The sequence below is a fragment of the Panicum hallii genome, chromosome 3 (genome assembly GCF_002211085.1).
Source record: "Panicum hallii strain FIL2 chromosome 3, PHallii_v3.1, whole genome shotgun sequence".
NCBI classification, from domain to species: domain Eukaryota; kingdom Viridiplantae; phylum Streptophyta; class Magnoliopsida; order Poales; family Poaceae; genus Panicum; species Panicum hallii.
This window is the reverse complement of record NC_038044.1, coordinates 11,251,938-11,269,976: the sequence shown is the minus strand read 5'-3', so window position 1 is coordinate 11,269,976 and position 18,039 is coordinate 11,251,938. Positions and strand designations below refer to the sequence as shown.

The window sequence follows — 18,039 nt, the reverse complement described above, 5'->3', positions numbered from 1 at the left end:
TGTGTTGAGTGTATGCTCAACAGGGATGGAACAAGGTTCGTCCCTGGTGTCATTTGAGATCGTGGATGGTCAACTATTCAGCCGCATTTATGCGATCGGAGTTTCACTAGCTAGATCATCGTTTGTTTCTTCAATTCCTTCCTTTGAACTTATGTATGTGCGTCTATGATTCAGTACTATATATCGATCATGTATTGATCAACAGTGATGTCATCTTCTGTTGCATCAGCTTAGTTCGATCATGTCATTTTTGAAAAAGGACTGATATGCATGTGTCATGGACTATACATTATTATCCACCACCATCCTCTATCCCTCAAACTAGAAATAAAATTTCATGGGTTCAGTTGAGTGGTTACTACATATCATGCTCTGTTGCGAGTACAGATGGCCGCAAACAACTTGGGGTATGCAAGGATCAGATCAAAAAACAAATACAAGGAACTGCGTGTTTAAGCTTCATTTCCCACGACCAATTCAAAATTTCAAATTAAACTCAACTGAATGGTCGTTTCCCACGACATCATATTTGGTCCTGTCAATCATGTCATTTAGAAAAGTACATATACATCACAAATTGCGTACTATGCTAGCTTCCCCCCATCTATTTCAAATTCTCAAACGAGAACAAAATGTGTCGAAATGTGGTTTCAAATAATGCTAAGATGTTATGATCTAGTCTTCTGAAAATTTGGGGATACCTACGTAATTATTTTTAGACAAATGGAATAAATTTTTGTTAAGAAGCTTTCAGGTATGAATTGCACGGTTCAGATCAAAAGAATACAGATAGCACACATGTGGACAAGCTTCAGTTCCGAACAACTTTAAATTTCAATTCAGCCGCTATTGTTTGGCACGAGAATACTATTCAATTATATTGTTGGTCTGGCAATTATTAGCAATAATTGTTAAATGGCAACAAGTTCTTCTAGTGAACTATATTGAGCTTGTCCGCGAGATGCTATGCATGGGTCATCTCTCGTCATCAGCCTCTGCGTGATATGCTCATGTGAATCCCGAGTTGGCAGCTGCACGTCTTCTCATGCCTACATGTATGGCGTGCACCTGTAGTTCGAGCGAGAGTGATAAAACATATATAATAGACCAAGGTTCTTCTCCGTCATAAATCTCTCTCTCTCTCTCTCTCTCTCTCTCTCTCTCTCTCTCTCAAACTACAAATTTTATATGTTTAATTGTGTGCTTATTACATAAGCATGACCCTCCTTATGCTTCACCATTGTCATTAACTTTAATCATATCATAAGCTAATATAGTGTGATTAAAAACCTGTTATCTGTAACTAGATTGCTAAAGATAAGCACCATCCAACAAAACAGAAGGTATTGAAGAGCTGAATATAGATCACCCGAGTCGTTTATGGTTGTTCGCTTATATGCATACAACCCATTTCGTCCCTTGGGAAAAGAAAAGGTTGCCGTCTATGGCTCCTTCCATCCACATAAACTCTTAAGGATAAGACCTCTGGTAGGAAATTCTCCTGCAGCTTTTCATTTGACCTATCCCATTTCCTTCGTTCCATGGGATCCTGGAATAGTCTGTGGGGTACACACACAACGTGCGCCCGCGTGCACAAACAACACATAATTACGTGCGTGCACAATAATAATCAAGTATTGATAAATACTATCAGTAGTTTACGTGCACGCACATAATTACGTGCGTGCACAATAATAATCAAGTATTGATAATTGAGTGAACTTTCATATTCATTATAGATCTTACTTGATCTATAGTAGTACTTCGGTTCGACATGACTGATATTTCAATCATGTTCCATTCCAACTTTTTTCCCAACACAGGCCTCACCTTGATTTCATTACTAAGAAGCAGCGAGATTACAGGAGTTCTAGCTGGTTCTTCACACATCCAACAGCTAAGTCTAGAGCATGTGAAATTTCAACTTATATCTATCTCCTGAACTTAAATAACATGTTGTTGACAACCAAAATTGGCAGCTCTAGGAAAGTGGCATCATTCAATTTTATAAAACCAGATCATCCAGTTTTGAGAAGTATTGAATCACAAAATAGACTTCACCATGCTGTATCTCTAGTCAAGAAGATCGAAATGCAGGAATACAGATTGACAGTCGACACACCGGCATGTGTGGCTTGTCCTAAACGGCATATGATGGTGTCCTTTTTTATTTGCGTTAACACGTGTTTGGAATGTGGTTATCACACGCATCATGTGCAATTACTCCATGTGATTACTACACATCATGGCCATTTATGTCGTTATTACACATCATCATGGTATCACGTACTATGCCAGGAAGTTGGGAATACAGGCACAAATAGCTTCTAGCTATGCATCATGCGGATGAGATCAAAAGAATATAGAAACCAAATGTGGACAATCTTTAGTTTACTTCCCGCCACAACACAAATTCAAACTTCAATTCAGTTGTCGTCTCCACGAGTGTTATTCCTTTGGTCCTCCAGCCAGCAATTGTTGTTCTTGTAGCTAGTGAACTCATTTATCTTGGCCATGACCATGAGGTTCCATGGGCGGTCTCTCGGTCTCCTTATGATCTATTAAGATCAAATGAACGCCGAGTCAGCAGCTGCAGGCATGGCTACAACTTCCTGGACATGCACTGTTCCGTCCGTGGTTTTGCATCGTCCAATCTCCATGTGCTAGGAATGAGCTTTGGCGCAGTCGTTCTTGGCCACCAGTCATAGAAATCCGAGGATGATATAGTAGACCAAGGCGATGGGAAGACCGACTAGCATGCCAAATATGACCCTGAAAAGGATGTAAACATTTGCCAAAAAAAAAATAGGCACACACCCACTCCTTTCACAATTCAGTAACAACGACCCTGATGGCAACCAACAGAATGGAGATGCTCTGTTTGCGTTGGCTTACCCGGTGCAGAGAATGGCGGCGTGCAGATCGTACTCCTTGGCGAACACAAAAGGCACAATTCCTTGCGGCAGAGCGGCCTACCAAGATGTACGCACAGAATGAGCAGCATTCTGGCTGGCTCAATGTGTGTACCAAAAATCCTCGACCAGCGATTACCTGAACAATGGCGATGCAGAGGAGCGTGCCTCGGAGGCCGACAGCGGCAGACGTGACGGCCATGACCGCGGGGCCGAAGAGGAAGCGGATGGCCATGGTGATGGCCGCGACCGAGTTTCCGCAGGCGATTATCTTCGGTTGCATGGCCATGAAGAGTCCTGGAAGGAAAAGAATTGTTGCAGGGATAGCCCGGGCATGTGTTAGATGGTGCGTGAGTACGGTCTGAACAGTGAACTAAACAAAAGAAAATTATTTGGGAAGTAATCGTGGGGGTGAACAGACCCAAGCTGAACATGGCCATCCCTAGCCCTGCATCGGAGAGTATGGAGATGGAATTCTTCACTATGATTGGCATCGCGATGTGGAATCTGCAGAAACCATTCCAATAAATATATAATAATGCAATAGGAATCATGGAAAATTCTGTCCGATACTCTGATGCAGCAAACTCAAATGCAGTAGCATATGTAGCAACACTAGGAGGTCGATTTACCTGAATGAGATTAGAGACCAAGTGAGGCCGACGAGGCTGGCGTACGTGTTGGGGTTGCGGATCAGCCGCCGCCACACCATCGTGACGATGAGCTGCATCATCACGCCGGCCGGTGCCTTTTGCTGCCCTCCCGCGCCCGCGCCGCCGGCGTTCTCCCCGCCGGCATCCTTCCCGTTCTGCCGCTGCTCCGTCGAGCCGGACTCCAGCTTCGCCAGCGCGTCCTGCACGGCCTCCGCCTTGAAGCTGCCGACACGCTCCTCGGGCCGCATCGCTGAAACCAAACCCGGCCCCATGCACTTGCATCGGTAAGTGCGTGTTCCGCATTGGCTTCGACAGTTCTCGTGCGACGGAATCATGGAAAGGAGTTTTGGATGTCGAGGCTGACCTCTCGACAAGCCAACGGGCGGCTCCTCGGAGGGGACTAGTCGGCGTACATCCTTGGCGCGGTGATCGCCGCCGCGGAACACTGGCAAGCCGTTTACCTCCGACGCGGCGGAAGCACCGGAGCTCCACTCGAACGTGGGCATGTCCTTGGGGTCGTAGCTGGGCGCCACCGCGGCGGCTGATCTGGCCCGGACCGCGTGCTCGTCGAAGTTGGACGCCCGCGGCGTGTGCTGCCTCGACGAGTGCAGCGAGAAGAGATCCGCCGCGCCGAAGCTCGACATGCGCATCGACGCGCTGTGCAGCGGCGCGAAGCCGGCGGCGTAGACGTCGGCGTGCGCGGAGCTGGATCCCCTAGGGGTGGCGTTCCGTGACGAGCTCACCGAGTATATCTCCACGCCCGTCAGGTTCGACGGCCGCGGCGTCCCGGCGACCGCCAGGGACTGCCGTGACGTTGACCGGCGCACGACGAGGCGCGTCTTGCCGTCCGGCGAGACCTCGGCCTGCGCCTCCGCCTGGCTTCCCGCGAGGGACACGACGTCCGGGTCGACGTGCACCTCTGCGATGGACGCCGCGGTGTCCGGGCACTGGCCCGCGATGAGCACCCGCGCGGCGCGGAACTCGAAGAGCACGAGCAGGATCGTGTACCACACGATGCACTGGAGCACGACGACCTGCACCAGGAGGTCCCCGCAGTAGCGGCCGTACATGGCGACGAGGAGCGGCAGGCCCATGATGAGCGTGTTGGGCAGCGTGGCGAGGGAGAAGAGCGTGATGGACCAGTCGATCGTCGGCGCCCGGGTCCTGCCGCCGCGCGCGGGGATGCACGACCAGGCGGCGAGCGCGGCGAGGACGAGGACCTTCTGCAGCGTGTCGGCGGCGACGAAGCGCAGGTTCATGACGTAGGGGTTGCTGGCGGCGATGCAGTGGAAGGAGAGGAGCGGCACGGCGAAGACGGAAACGAAGCGGTTGATGCCCGAGCACTGCTCCGGCGTGAGGACGCCCCACCACCGCACGGAGCCGTACGCCAGGATCATGGCCACGTACAGCGGCACCACCGCGCACAGCACCGTGTACAGGTCGTGCCACGATATCATGGCGGCGTCCTGCTGGCGGCGGTAGAGATCGCCGGGAACTCACTCCCGATCTGCCGATCCCTCCTGGGTCGCGCGGGGGGGAATTCTGTTGATTGAATGTGGTTGGTCGAGAGTGTAGGAACAGTCAGTTCGCGTGCAATGAGGAGGTAGTTCTGTGAGAACGAGTCGGTCTGCATGCAGAGAGGTAGGAGTGAGCAGGAACGAGTCAAGTGAGTGTAGATTGAAAGATCAAGTCGTACTACCGGCAGCCCAGAAGAAAGTGGCCCACGGCTTTGCTGCTGGGCTGGCTATCCCGCGCAGCCAGCAAGCGCGTGAGTTCGTCACGTTCCGGGCCGAGCCCCATGTCATACCGGACCACACACGGCGCCCGCTGTCTCTCCCGAGCCTTTCACCGCCGGCCCAGTGCCTGCCAATTCTCTCTCTCTCTCTCTCTCATCCACCTCCCTGAACCACGCGAGCGCCGCGAGCATCGCGCCCGCGAGGAAGGCCAGCAGCGCCAGGGAGGAGGCGGCGAGGAGGAGGTCCAGGTGATGCGTCGTGCTCTCGCGCTCGCGGGCACGCTGCTGCGCACGGCGGGGTAGCTCGCGAGCCGGCGAAGCCTGCGCCGGCGGACCAGCTGAGAAGCAAGCGACGCGGAGGAGGCTGCGAGATAAAGAGAGAAATCGTGAGCGGCATTCGGTGGTGGTGATAGTGATACCTTCTGATTCTTTGCGGGTTTCATTGTTGCCTGCAGTGCGCGTTTGGTATGCTTCTGCCGCTGGCAACCGGACGATGAAGCTCAGCCATGGCGGCGCCCCATGGCCCCGTGCTGAAACGGAATTCTCGACCCTGTTCCTCCCATGGCAAAGCCGACGAGCGAGGCCTCTCTGTCGCCGGACGCATTTGATTCTGCCCCGAGGAGGACTCCAACCTCGAGCGCCGCCACCGCGTTCGCGACGGCACGGTCCCCTCGCACCCTCGCGGCCTCACCGTGTCAGGCCACTGTGAACCGCCGCTCTTTTTATTAAGATGAGATCTAAGAGCACGCCACGTGTTAATCTACATCTAAATTATACACAACTGATACATCATTCGATAAAAATAATATCAAATCGGATACTCCCGGTACGTACTCCACCATATACCAAGATCACGCATACACAGGTACCGTTTACGATCACGTAAATTATCGATGATCCATAAAGAGCAATTTTTAAGCATAACAAGGTTTAACAAATAAATATTACATGGGAGGGTTCGAATCTGAAATTTAAGGTTTAACAACAATATATAAACCTTGGGCTCACAATTTAGCATTTAAGAGGGACAAATCATAAAGTTTAACATTTAACATGATATCCCCAAAACAACAATTGCGCGGCAAATAATTTGATAACGCGATAAAATAACGGAGTCTTGCTCAAGGACACCATCAAGGCCACATCAACATACTCCTCACCCACACCGGGATCGACGGGGTAGAAGTGGCCAAACACAACTTCCGGCTCACCTGCAACTTAGTTTAAAAATCAACGTGAGTACAAATATACTCGCAAGACTTACGTAATTAATAACCAAGGAGTATGCAAATGAAGGCTCGTACGCTTTAGGGTTAAGTAAATTTGCAAAATCATGAGCTCTCTAATCCAACACCAAACTTTCTAGCATTTTAATTATCTTGCCCAACCACCTCAAATTTTACTTGATTGAATTACTGAACAAATAAGGTAACATAGGGTAACATGAGCTATAATCAAGCATAAACGATATTTCTTCAAAAAATTATTGGATATTGAGCTTACTCATAACCGAGAGCATGGTAATTCAAATTGATTAATTAACCTTGCAAGGGTGTACTTCTTTACCCACATGATACAAGAACGATACGACTCACCCAACCGATCATGTTAGGCAAAGGGTACTCCGCATCAACCTTTTCCGACAAGTCTCAACCGTTGAACATCACGCCTAGCTTGCGCGAAGAGTCACCTAGGTCCACCGTGGACACCCCTAACCCTCTCTACAAAACCCTACGACCAGGCATCTAGGACCGTGCATCAAAGATTAAAACTTAGAAGGTAATCAGCTCATCCATACCACGAATGGATATGTGGTCGTACGATAAAATGCTCAAAACTGAGGTCATCCACGGACAGTCCTTAACCGATTCAAGCGGACCATGCCTCTGAGACTCCATTCTCTAGGTCCTACATTTCATCCAAACCACGAAACCATTTTTCCAACTAGACCAATCCGAACTTCCAACGTTCCAAAACCGGACAAGCGTGATCAAGGTAACAAGTCGTATAGTGAGCAAAGTGATGCTATTCCAAGAATTCCTTACAAGTTATAGATCAACTCTAAGCATGACTAAGCATTTATTCAATTGATTAGCTACTAACTACAAGTGTCAAAGATATGGACATATAAAAACAAGGGAGGTCAATGTGCGAAAGTAGGATCAACGATGCAATAGATAAATATATAGCATAAACACGTATATCTAAGTAAGATAACTAAATCCAATTAAGGTAAGCGGGTCAAGGAATCATGCTTAGCTGATTGCCTTAGTTTTCTTCCAACTTGACAACGAACTCAACTCCCAGCTCGGTTTTGACGGTCTTGGCAGGCTCAACTGGCTTGTTCTCTGGCGTTTAGGTCACTATAATGCATGAATAAAATGCATATATTAGAATGATGGCGATGATATGAAAACGATATGATATGAAATGAGGAATGAATATCACACTTAAACAAGAAAGCATCACGAATGCTAGAAAAAAGATCTCGCTTACTACGCTCTTAAACATAAAGACCGAAAGCGATGATTGCTCAAAACAATTCATCTAGCAAGCATAAATTAAGATTTAATTTTTGCATATAGGGGACATCACAATAAACTCATGGGAGTTGGATTTCAGAAAAATTATTTTTGAAGAATTACTTATGCAATTCATAATTTTCAGCTACTCTAAACAAGTTAAATCTTAAAAGACATGCAAAACTTGTCCATAAATTCTCAAAAAATTATCAGAGGTTAAATACATGAATAAAAAGATAAAAAAAGTGGCTTTGCCATTTATCACCTTTCAAACAAAAGCTATGAATTAAACAAGATTGTAGGCAGAGGACAATTAAACACACTAAAATCCTACCAAAAAGCATAGATTTATTTGCACAAGTTGCACCATTAGATAGCACATTTTACAAAATTCCAACAATATTTAATTTAGCATTTTTAGAGCATTCTACCATTTATCAAGCAATTAAATCATTTTGGCAAAGATAAATCATAAATAAGTATACAAAACATTAGAAAGAACAACAATAATTTTGCCATGTAGATCTATCACATAGGAACAAAAAAATAATTTTCATAATTTTTGGAGACCTACACAAATTTCCATGAAACAGCTCAAATGAAACAAATAAAAGCTTGGAAAAACACTAGGGGCCACCCGGATCCGGCGCTCCCAGGCGCCGACAAGTGGACCTAGGAGGCCAGGCAGGACCGGGCCGAGTCAAGGCCGGCCGCTGGCCTTGACTCGCCGCAGGGGCACGGCTAGGGCGCGCCCACGACGCGGCCCGCGCACGAGCGCGCACGACTGCGGAAGGCGAGGGGATGCGGCCAAGAGTGTGAGCGGGGCGAGGGCGGCGTGCGCACAAGCGGCTTGGCGCGGCGGGGACGCTCACCCGCAGCACCAACGGGTGCAGCAGGGCGGCGAGCGGCGGCACGGCGAGGAGCGGCGGTGGCGGACGAAGCCAATGTCGAGGAGCTCCTGCGGAGAAAGAAGAAGGCCGGTGAGGGTTTGAATCGAGCAAGGGGGTTGAGGAGGTGCCGTGCGCGCGAGGAATCGGGCGGGGGCTCATCGATGGTGGCGAATCGCGGCAGCCGGTGGAGAGAAGGAAGGAGGAGGCGGCGGGAGGCGTTTTCGGGAGAAAAGAGGGGCGACGTTTGAATGGAGTGAGGGAGGAAGGTGAGCGGCCGCGGGATGGCTTTCCATCCGCGGCCACGCTGGTGTAGCCAACGGCCGACGGCACAGCCCTGCCGCGCGGGCGGGCCAACAGGCGAAGCCGGAGGCGTGGGGAAGGCGGAGGCGGAGGCTGACGGGTGGGCCCGGGGCGAGTGGAAAAAGGAAAAACGGTGATTCAATTTCCAAATTCAAAAACTAGTACTTTTAGAGCTCCAAAATTTGCCAAAAATTTACTGGAGCAATATCAAACTACCAAGAACACAATGCAAGAACTAAAACTTAATTGCTATTAAGGATTGCTCACAGAAATTCAAACAAAAATGCAGTTTTCAAAGCTTCCAAGAATTTTATGGCTCCAGATAAACATCAAAAAATTAATAAAAAATATTTTAAATTCACCATTTGAAATCTAGTATTTGAATAAAATTTTTGGGAGCACAGCTTCTCAGGAAAATTTAAACTTACTTCACAACATTCACTTAAACAAGTCAAGAAAATTAATTAACTCAACCCAATCACATGCACATGATGCTTCATTATGCTTGGATGATGCTTATGATAATGTTATTTTAATTATTAACCATATTTATCAACTTTAGATCGTGACAATCAGCACTCCCTCTTGCGCCGCTGCCGCCACGGAAGAAGCTTCCGAGCGCCTGGATGGAGGGAGAGCACTGGACGCATGGAGGCAAAGGTGGTGGGCGGGGAGCCGGGGAGGTAGCGATGGACTATCGCCGGCCGCCGGCTGCCACTTTCGCTGACTTTAAAATTTGCAGAAGCCCCCTAACCGCGATCCGAATATTTTCTTTTGGACCCCTACATTGGATCGCGATTAATAATCGCGATCTGTACATTTTCAAATAAACTCCTGATTCAGATCGCGATTAATAATCGTGATCCGAATATTTTCAAATATATCCTTATAAATGTAAAAAAGCTCCCGCTAGTGATTTGGGTCATGAATGTTACCTACAACCCGTCATTTGGCTCCTCCGGCGCGGCCACCCGACGCCGATGTCATCCCCACTAGATCTATCAAAGCTCTTCGCTTTGCTTGCAGCAAGGAACGGAGGTGCTGATTTCGATGCCATCCAAACCCCAGCCGCGAGCTTGAGCCAGAGTTTTTTTTTATCGGTCGATTTTTACCGATTTTCCCGATATTTCTTGTTTATCGGTGGGGTCCGATTTTTTCCAATACCGGCCAAAAATTTCAGCCTTTTCCACGCGCGCCACCGTGGTCCAATATTTACCCAGGCCGGCCCGTTTATCTTTCCAGCCCATCCAAACCCTAAAATCCCCCACGCTCTAGCCTCCAGGCACAGGCGGCGCTTGTTCCTTCTTCCCTAAAATCCCCAGTTCCCCACCCTCCGGCGGGCGGCGGTCCGGCCTCCAGGCCGGCGAGGGCTGCGCCTGCGCATACTTCGGCCAGCCCAAGTGCCCGCCGGCGCCCTGCGCGTGCCCGCTGCGCCAGGCCTGGGGCAGCCGCGACGCGCTCATCGGCCGCCTCCGCGCCGCATACGAGGAGTTCGGCGGCCGCCCCGAGTCCAACCCCTTCGCCGCCCGCGCCGTGCACATCTACCTCCGCGAGGTGCGGGAGGCGCAGGCCAAGGCGCGCGGCATTCCCTACGAGAAGAAGAAGCGCAAGCGCGGGAGCGCCGCCGCCGCCCCTCCCGTCGTGCCGCCTCCTGTTGTGACCGGCTGACCGCAGAGGGCGCACCATCCTCGGCTCTTCCTCCTCCTACAAGTGCTTCCAGTGCTAGTGAATTTAATTTGCAGGACGTAGAGAAAGATAACCTTCTCTGCTCTATCTCAGATATATATGATGTCTTTATTTCTTCATCTATATTCAGGATGCATGCTAAAGCTTTTACTGTTTGCTGATTTGAGTGCCATACTGCCATGGGTCACATTGATTTGAATTTCTAGTATGATGTGTATGTGTTCCTGCTTAACAACTACTAATCCTGGCCTCCGCTCCCTGTCAGTGTTGAAGGCCCTGAGAGGAGCTCTTGGAGAAGAACGTCAAGCGGCCGGACTTGAAGCAAAGCTTCCCTATGACTGGCTCCTGATTTTCTCTAGCGATTAAGGTTCCTCCTTTCAACTAAAGTAATTGATTTGTAGCTAGCATCTTTATTTCTGTTTTGAGCCATATGATCTGCATCTGTGTATTAAATACCAATTGGTTGTCCGTGAAGCAACATTATTTGTGATGATGTGTAGTGTAAAATTTGTAAGAAGTGATTGAAATTTTGGAGTGCATGAACGTAGTAGATTAATGTTGAATTGTTGAGTAATGAAAGTTCCTTTTTCATTTTAGCTGCTTGAGTGATGATTTATTTTATTGGTTTCGACTTGCTGGATCACATACTAGTAAAAATATATTGTCTGATTGTTCTTTAACGAACAGGTTATACACAGATTTTGTTTTCTTTTATATTAATTGAAATTAATGCTAAGGACATACTGCAGAGAATGGATTGCCGTGGCAGTGGCAAGGGCAAAGAGAAGGCCATACCAGATAGTGACGAGGTATGCAGTGCGGCTGATGGGTCGTCCAAAACATATGTAGTTGATAGAGCAGGTTTGTTTGACACAAAATACATGCCATTTTTTCCAAGTTTCCTCCATCTGTGTGTTTTTTTTTGTAACAATAGATCTCATTCTTTTTCAGGGAAACGGATAGAATTGAAAGGAAAAATTAGAGACACATGGAGCCATGGGACAAAAGTTGGTAAATTTGGATGGAAGTGTGGCTACTGTCCTACAGGCCAGCAAAGCGGAGGTGTTACCCGTCTAAGGGAGCACTTGTGTGGATTACAAGGTAATGTGCAGCCATGTTCTAAGGTGCCACGCGAAGTTAGGGACATACTGTTGGATGAATTAGCAAAAAGCAAACAAAAGAAGAGGGACACAAGGGAAAGTCGTCTCTATATTGAGAAGGCTCTCATAGAGCATGATTATAGAACAGCTATTGCTAGCCTTGATGAAGAGGCACAATATGAGTTGGCAGTGAGTGAGTCGCTAAGGGATTTTAACTTGACTCGTGATGGTAGAGCAAGAGGTGGTGGTATTGTCATTCGGGCTGCTAGTAGTTCTAGGGTATCCAATCTTGGAGGGGCAAATACCAAGTCTTCTTTTGGGAGAGCAAGTGGAACTAGTAGTGAAGCTGGAAATGTCGGCAAGACAGTTGGCAGTGGCAGTGGCAGTAGCTGTGGTAGCTTGAGTAAACAAAGTTCATTGCATTCTTTCTACCCAGGCCACAACAGTCCGTTTGATATACGTTGTAGGTGCTAATCATGGGGAATCAGCTCCTCTACGGCCAAGATCAACTAGGAAAAAGAAGCCAACTCTCAAGAGCATCAATGAACTATAAAATGTTTGATGAACCTTTCCTTTGCTAACTTTATAACCATTGCTTTAGTGTGATTTCATTTCATGAATAGAGTTTAAACATTTCCTATGTAATTATTTGTAGGGCTATACAACTCCGAGGAAAAGATGTGGCATGTTTCATTAGTTCAGGATTTTGTGTGGTTGTGCTGTAGCTTAAATTAATGCACTCCAAACTTTTGTAACATGCTAATATTTGAGGCAGCCAATACTTTGCTATCCAATGGACTGTAATATAGCCTATGTGACTGTAATATGTGTCACTTAGTTACATTCTATGCTGAAACTTTCATATATGCTCCTTTCATATATGCTCCTTTATTGCAATATTCTTTTGGTGTTATATGCAATCAGTGATAACTAATGGATTAGAGGCAGTTTCAAGTGAAATTCTGCCAAAAATTTTAAAAAATTTGAATTTGATCCGATATATCCTGATTATCTTGTCTATCCTGTTTATCTGTAACCTCCGATAATTTTATTTTCCGGTAATGAAAACCTTGGCTTGAGCTCACGCTGCCGGCAATGGTGATTCCCGGCTGTTGGAAGGACTCCGTAGCGTGGTAACACCGCACGCGAGAGGAAACCCATTCCCTCGCGACGACTCGGCGCGCCGTCTCTCCTTCACCACTGGCCTCATGTGGCCGGCACGCCGTAGACCTCGCAGGCGTCGCGCGCGTTGCCATGCCAGAATGCCACCGCCCCCGCGACATGGAGGGGGAAGATGACCTTGCTCGCTGGATCGCTGAGTCCCGATAAGATCGCGATCGTCCTCAACCCCGTGCATCTCCAACGCGCCCCGTGCCCGGGCCGGCGGCTGCCGACTGCCATCCAATTGGGAAATGTAAAAGCTTTAGGCCCCGAGGCTGGAGTTCAACTGGTTGGTGTGAGACTGAGGGTGTGTTCGTTTCGTACCAGAGGGGTCTAAAATATAGATGGATAAATTAGAGGTGTAAACATTTTAGAGTCTATTTAGAGGGGCGTTCGTTACCGGGGCGTCTAACGCGCGCACGCGGGGAGGAGCAGGGGCGCCGCGCGGCTTGCGGGGAGGAGCAGGGGGCGGGGCGGCGGCGCGCGGGGGAGGAGCGGGCGGCGCCGGCTAGGAGCGCGAGGGCGAAGAGGAGCGGGAGGGCCGCGGGCGCAGGCGGCGGGGGAGGGGCGGCGGCGGGGGAGGGCCGCGGGCGCAGGCGGCGGGGGAGGGGCCGCGGCGGGGGCGGCGCCGCGTCGGGGGGGGGGGGAGCAGGGGCGGCGGCGGGGGAGGGGCCGCGGCGGGGGGCGCGGGCAGGGGCGCCGCGGCGGAGGGGCCGCGGCGGGGGAGGGGCGGCGGCGGAGGCGGAGCAGGGGCGCCGCGGGGGAGGGGCCGCGGCGGGGGAGGGGCGGAGGCGGAGGCGGAGCAGGGGCGCCGCGGCGGGAGGGCGGAGCAGGGGCGCCGCGGGGGAGGGGCGGAGCAGGGGCGCCGCGGGGGAGGGGCCGCGGCGGGGGAGGCGGAGCAGGGGCGCCGCGGGGGAGGGGCCGCGTCGGGGGGCGCGAGCAGGGGCGCCGCGGGGGAGGGGCCGCGGCGGGGGAGGGGCGGAGGCAGAGGCGGAGCAGGGGCGCCGCGGCGGGAGGGCGGAGCAGGGGCGCCGCGGGGGAGGGGCCGCGGCGGGGGAGGCGGAGCAGGGGCGCCGCGGGGGGAGGAGCAGGCCGCGCTGGGAACCGTGACCGCCGGATTAGAGGAAAAATAGAGTGGCCGGTGCCTCTAAAAGAAACGGGGGCTCTAAAGTGAACAGTACAGCGAAATAGTGGGCCGTTCGGTACCCATCCTCTAAACTTTAGAGGATTCGGTCTTTAGATAGCGGTACCGAACACACCCTGAGACGTGAGAACCCGAGGAGAAGATCTCGGCAGAGGAGGCCAGGCCAGGGCCAGCTGCTGGCAGCACTGTGCTGCGTACAGTCCGCTACTCCGCTCCATGCTCCTCGGATCGACCAAAGCGAGAGATCACGTCGCATTCGCATCGCATCAATCACATGCCGGCTTCTGCCGTACCAAAGGGATCGATCTCGCAAGGCACGAAAGCAGGCAGGGGTCAGAGAGCCTGAGACAGAGAGAGACCTCACAGCCTCACTCCCTGCTCTTTATCGAGGACCGTGCTTCAGAGCAACTAGCGTATAGCAAGACGAGGAGGCTGCAAAAGCAGGCGCCACCATACATGGTAATCATCATCAGCTAGCAGCATCTAGCGATAATGATACCGGAATGATGGGGGCCAGGCCACCAGCAGCCAGGGGCACTCTGTACTGGCTGTTGGCGTTCAGAAAATTTCAGAGCTGGGGGCCCTGGCCTGGAGACGGCAAGGCCATCGCCATTGCTGATGAAAGGCCCATTGCCGCTCGGTCGTAAGCAAAGCTGCTCACCTCTATACTCTGCGTTGATGACTTCTGCTGCCGCCGCGGCCCCGCAGGTGTCAGAATCCCTGGTGCTGTGCTGAGGCCCTGAGGTGCTGCCACAGTATGGGTAGTGGACTCTACTCCGGCATGCCGCTGCGGTCTGCGCCATGCCTGCCTCGGGATGGCAAACGGGATGCGACTAGGACTAGGCATGCATGCCTACTACACCTCTCGCCCCCACCAAGAGGTCCGTCCACTTTCATGTCCTCGCTCCCCTTTCCTCCATTTTCATCACTCTACAACATACCCTACCACAACTTTTTCACGAGAAAAAAAAGAAAAAAGACACATACTCTACCGTAAAGCACACGCAATAACAGTCTGTATTGCACTGTATTCACGATGTACGTTCAATTGTTCACTGTAGTCCGTCGCTCGGTGCCTCTGTCTCTGCTCTCCACGCCTCCAGGGTTTCCTCTCTCATGTTAGTGGTCGGCGATGCTGGGCAGCTGGGCTGCCTGCCTGTGCACTCTTCTGCTGGGTGTGATCGATGGGCGTGTTCAGAAGCGATGATCCCCGGATTGTGCATCATATCCGATGGATAATTTGACGGGATTGGAATTAACCTGGACGACGACCAAGGTACATACTCTGGGAGAAGCAAGGACGCATGACACCATGCTAGAGGAGACTCGGTGTCTTTCGTGTCTGAAACTCTGAACTACTGATGCTTCTGGTCGGATGCTAGCCGTGATGCGGTGCTGCAGAAATAGAACATGAAGCACGGCCATTGCAGCGCAGCAGTGTCAGCCTGTCGAATCGAGGAGCACTCAATGCCCGCTGCTTCAGCTCGGATAGATAGATGTTCAAAGAGAAAAATCAGGACGTAAAGATGAAAAAACGAAAAGGAAACAGATTTAAGAAAAAAGTAGTTACACGTTGGTATGGTACAGGCCCACAAAAAAGCAAAATTGAGTCTTTTGAGAGGAACATGGCGGACTGTCCTGCCCAACCTGACATGTTGACTATACAAGCAGCGACCTAAACAACAAGCAGTCAAGCGCTAGTAAGGAATGTATAATTAATAGAAAGAACTTTTATGCCTGCTTGAAATGAAGAGCTTCGAGTCTCTTTCATAAATTTTACAAAAAAAAGGACTGTTCAATCATCGTGAGAATTTGCAACATAAACCAAAGTTTAAATAGGATCTCAAATGAGAGCAAGGAAACTAATACGGTTATTTTATTGATCATTACACCATATGCAGAACAAGCACTACTACAACTCTAGCTGGTTTACTGGGGCACTGTTCAGCTTCAGAGCCATCACAACCTGAAACAGCACAGCATGGATTCCTCCTACTCTGCATCACATTTGATCACCACAAGAAACCACAAAAACGTTTCCATTTCCAACCCCATCAGCTACGTTTCCAGCTACCACCTAGGTGCCTAATACAATTTCACAGCATACCATGCACAAAAAGGAGACGTGATCGACGCACAGCTGAAGTGCCATGATCGATCAGACTCTGAGGAGGTAGACGCTGAGCTCGGGTCCGCCATGGCCGCCGCCGCTGTTGTCCGGGTTCATCATGTAGAACGCCTCCGAGTCGCGGGAGCCCACCACGCGCTCGAACCGCGCGCGCATGTACATGACGTCGCTCTCGCCGCCGCCGCAGCTGGCCGCGGGGATGACGCCGGCGCCCATGGACACGGGCTCCAGCGCGCGGAGCACGCGCCAGTCCGCCGCGCCGCACTCGCGCCGCACCGCGTACCCGCAGCTCTTGCCGTTGCAATACGCGCGCCACACCGTCTCCTCCAGCAGCTTCTTGCCGTTGCCGCTGCCGCTGTTGGGGCCGGCGGTCGGTGTCGGGAGCGCGGAGCCCTTGGCGCGCTCGCACTCCAGCGCGATGCGCACCAGGCCCGAGGCCATCTCGCGCACCAGCGCCGCCGTGGGCGCGGCGAGCTCCAGTAGCAGCGCCGGGCACGCGCGCGGGTCGACCTGGAACGCGAGGTGCACGTGCCCGCGCCGGTGCCCATACAGCGTGCCGGTGAGCCGCGCGCCGAGGCCGACCTGCCGGTGCCGGCCGGCCACGGCATTGGCCAGCGCGGAGCGCAGGCGCGACACGGCCGTCCGGACCTTCCTCCGCCTCGGCGGCGGCTGCTGCTGCTGCACCGGAGCGGTGCCCGCCGCCGCCTTCAGCGGAGGGGACACGAAGTCCTCAGAGTGGAAGGACGGGCAGGCGGAGGAGAAGGCCATGGTCGCCTCATCCTCCTCCTCCGCCTCCGAGTTCTTCATGTACTCCTCGTCCCCAAACGTGGCGCCATGGCTCTTGCTCTTGCCAAGAACCGGCCACTTGAAGTGCCGCCGGGAGAAAGAGAGCGAGTCATGGGGGTTTCTCGCCGTGATGGTTCTCATGGTGCTCGCTGTCTTCTTCTACCTGAGCTACCTCGGCTTCTTGAAGCAAGCAAAGCAGGAAGGCAATGGACCTATGCTTGCTTGACTAGAGAGCTGTGCTTTGTGTTGGGCTGTGTGCGTGAGGTTATATTCAGGGGATGTGTGTGTGTTTCAAAGCCTTGAGCTGCTACTCCACTCGTTTCTAGCGTCCTCTGTCCCTGCAGCTAGCACTGGCCACTGAGGCTCTTGTAGTGGGGAGGAGGCTGGTGACCAGATTCTACCAGAACTGAGCAAACAGCGAGGAGTTCCTTGAATCCTCGGTCTTGTGCTGTGGCTGAGGCCCTGGGCCCTGCAGCCCTGCCCTCTTGTTTTTTATGAGGAAATGGTAGACAGGAACTGAGATTGTGGCAGTGGGGGGCAGGCTTGAGAAATTTATGGCTGATTAGATAATTGAGGCTGCCTGTGTGTCTCTGGTAGAGAGTGACAAGCGAGAGGGTTGATGCCTACGAGTTTTGCTTTATTAGTGAAGTGATGAAGGGGATTGTTAATTCGGTGGTACATGTGATTATGCGAGTGGATGATGACTTACTGGTGAGGCTGGAGTGAAGTGTGCATTGGTTTGTCAGAAGATTCCATCTCCAAGGTTCTCAGCGGTTTTCATGGCCAAGAGATTAAAAAAGGCAATATGTGGTTTAGTTGTAGGTTGCTTGCATTGCAGCATTCCAAACAAACATGGAGTGATAGACACGATGACCTGATTGGTAATTTGGTACTATGGATATGTTCGGCTGAGAATCCATATGGAACAATTTGCAAATTCTATAAGCAAATCCTGACAGTGGCGTCTGCAAGTCTTGATGCTGGAGTACCTAGGCATAGTCAGTGATCGCTGAGCATTGGCA

At 51.1% G+C, this 18,039-nt stretch overlaps 2 protein-coding genes across 2 annotated transcripts; both read right to left on the bottom strand.

Annotated features, from left to right (window-relative positions):
* Positions 1 to 2,702: 2,702 nt before the first annotated feature.
* On the bottom strand, positions 2,703 to 5,022 carry LOC112887554 (probable auxin efflux carrier component 3b). Its single transcript, XM_025953743.1, has 6 exons — positions 3,930 to 5,022; positions 3,545 to 3,815; positions 3,334 to 3,419; positions 3,052 to 3,209; positions 2,896 to 2,972; positions 2,703 to 2,772 (listed from the first exon to the last, which is right to left on the bottom strand). Exons 1-6 carry the CDS (start codon positions 5,020 to 5,022, stop codon positions 2,703 to 2,705), a joined length of 1,755 nt encoding a protein of 584 aa, XP_025809528.1.
* Positions 5,023 to 15,976: 10,954 nt separating this feature from the next.
* LOC112887559 (protein MIZU-KUSSEI 1-like) lies at positions 15,977 to 17,342 on the bottom strand. The gene has a single exon (XM_025953749.1). The coding sequence runs from the start codon at positions 17,156 to 17,158 to the stop codon at positions 16,262 to 16,264; it is 897 nt and encodes a 298-aa protein (XP_025809534.1). The 5' UTR covers positions 17,159 to 17,342; the 3' UTR covers positions 15,977 to 16,261.
* Positions 17,343 to 18,039: the final 697 nt, after the last annotated feature.

Excerpts from the sequence above, each read along its gene's own strand:
- LOC112887559 (XM_025953749.1), bottom strand. The coding sequence starts at position 17,158 with ATGAGAACCATCACGGCGAGAAACCCCCATGACTCGCTCTCTTTCTCC.
- LOC112887554 (XM_025953743.1), bottom strand. The coding sequence starts at position 5,022 with ATGATATCGTGGCACGACCTGTACACGGTGCTGTGCGCGGTGGTGCCG. Across the intron at positions 3,816-3,929 it reads GCCCGTTGGCTTGTCGAGAG|CGATGCGGCCCGAGGAGCGT; the intron begins GTCAGCCTCGAC and ends GTTTGGTTTCAG. Across the intron at positions 2,773-2,895 it reads GCCGCCATTCTCTGCACCGG|GGTCATATTTGGCATGCTAG; the intron begins GTAAGCCAACGC and ends CATCCTTTTCAG.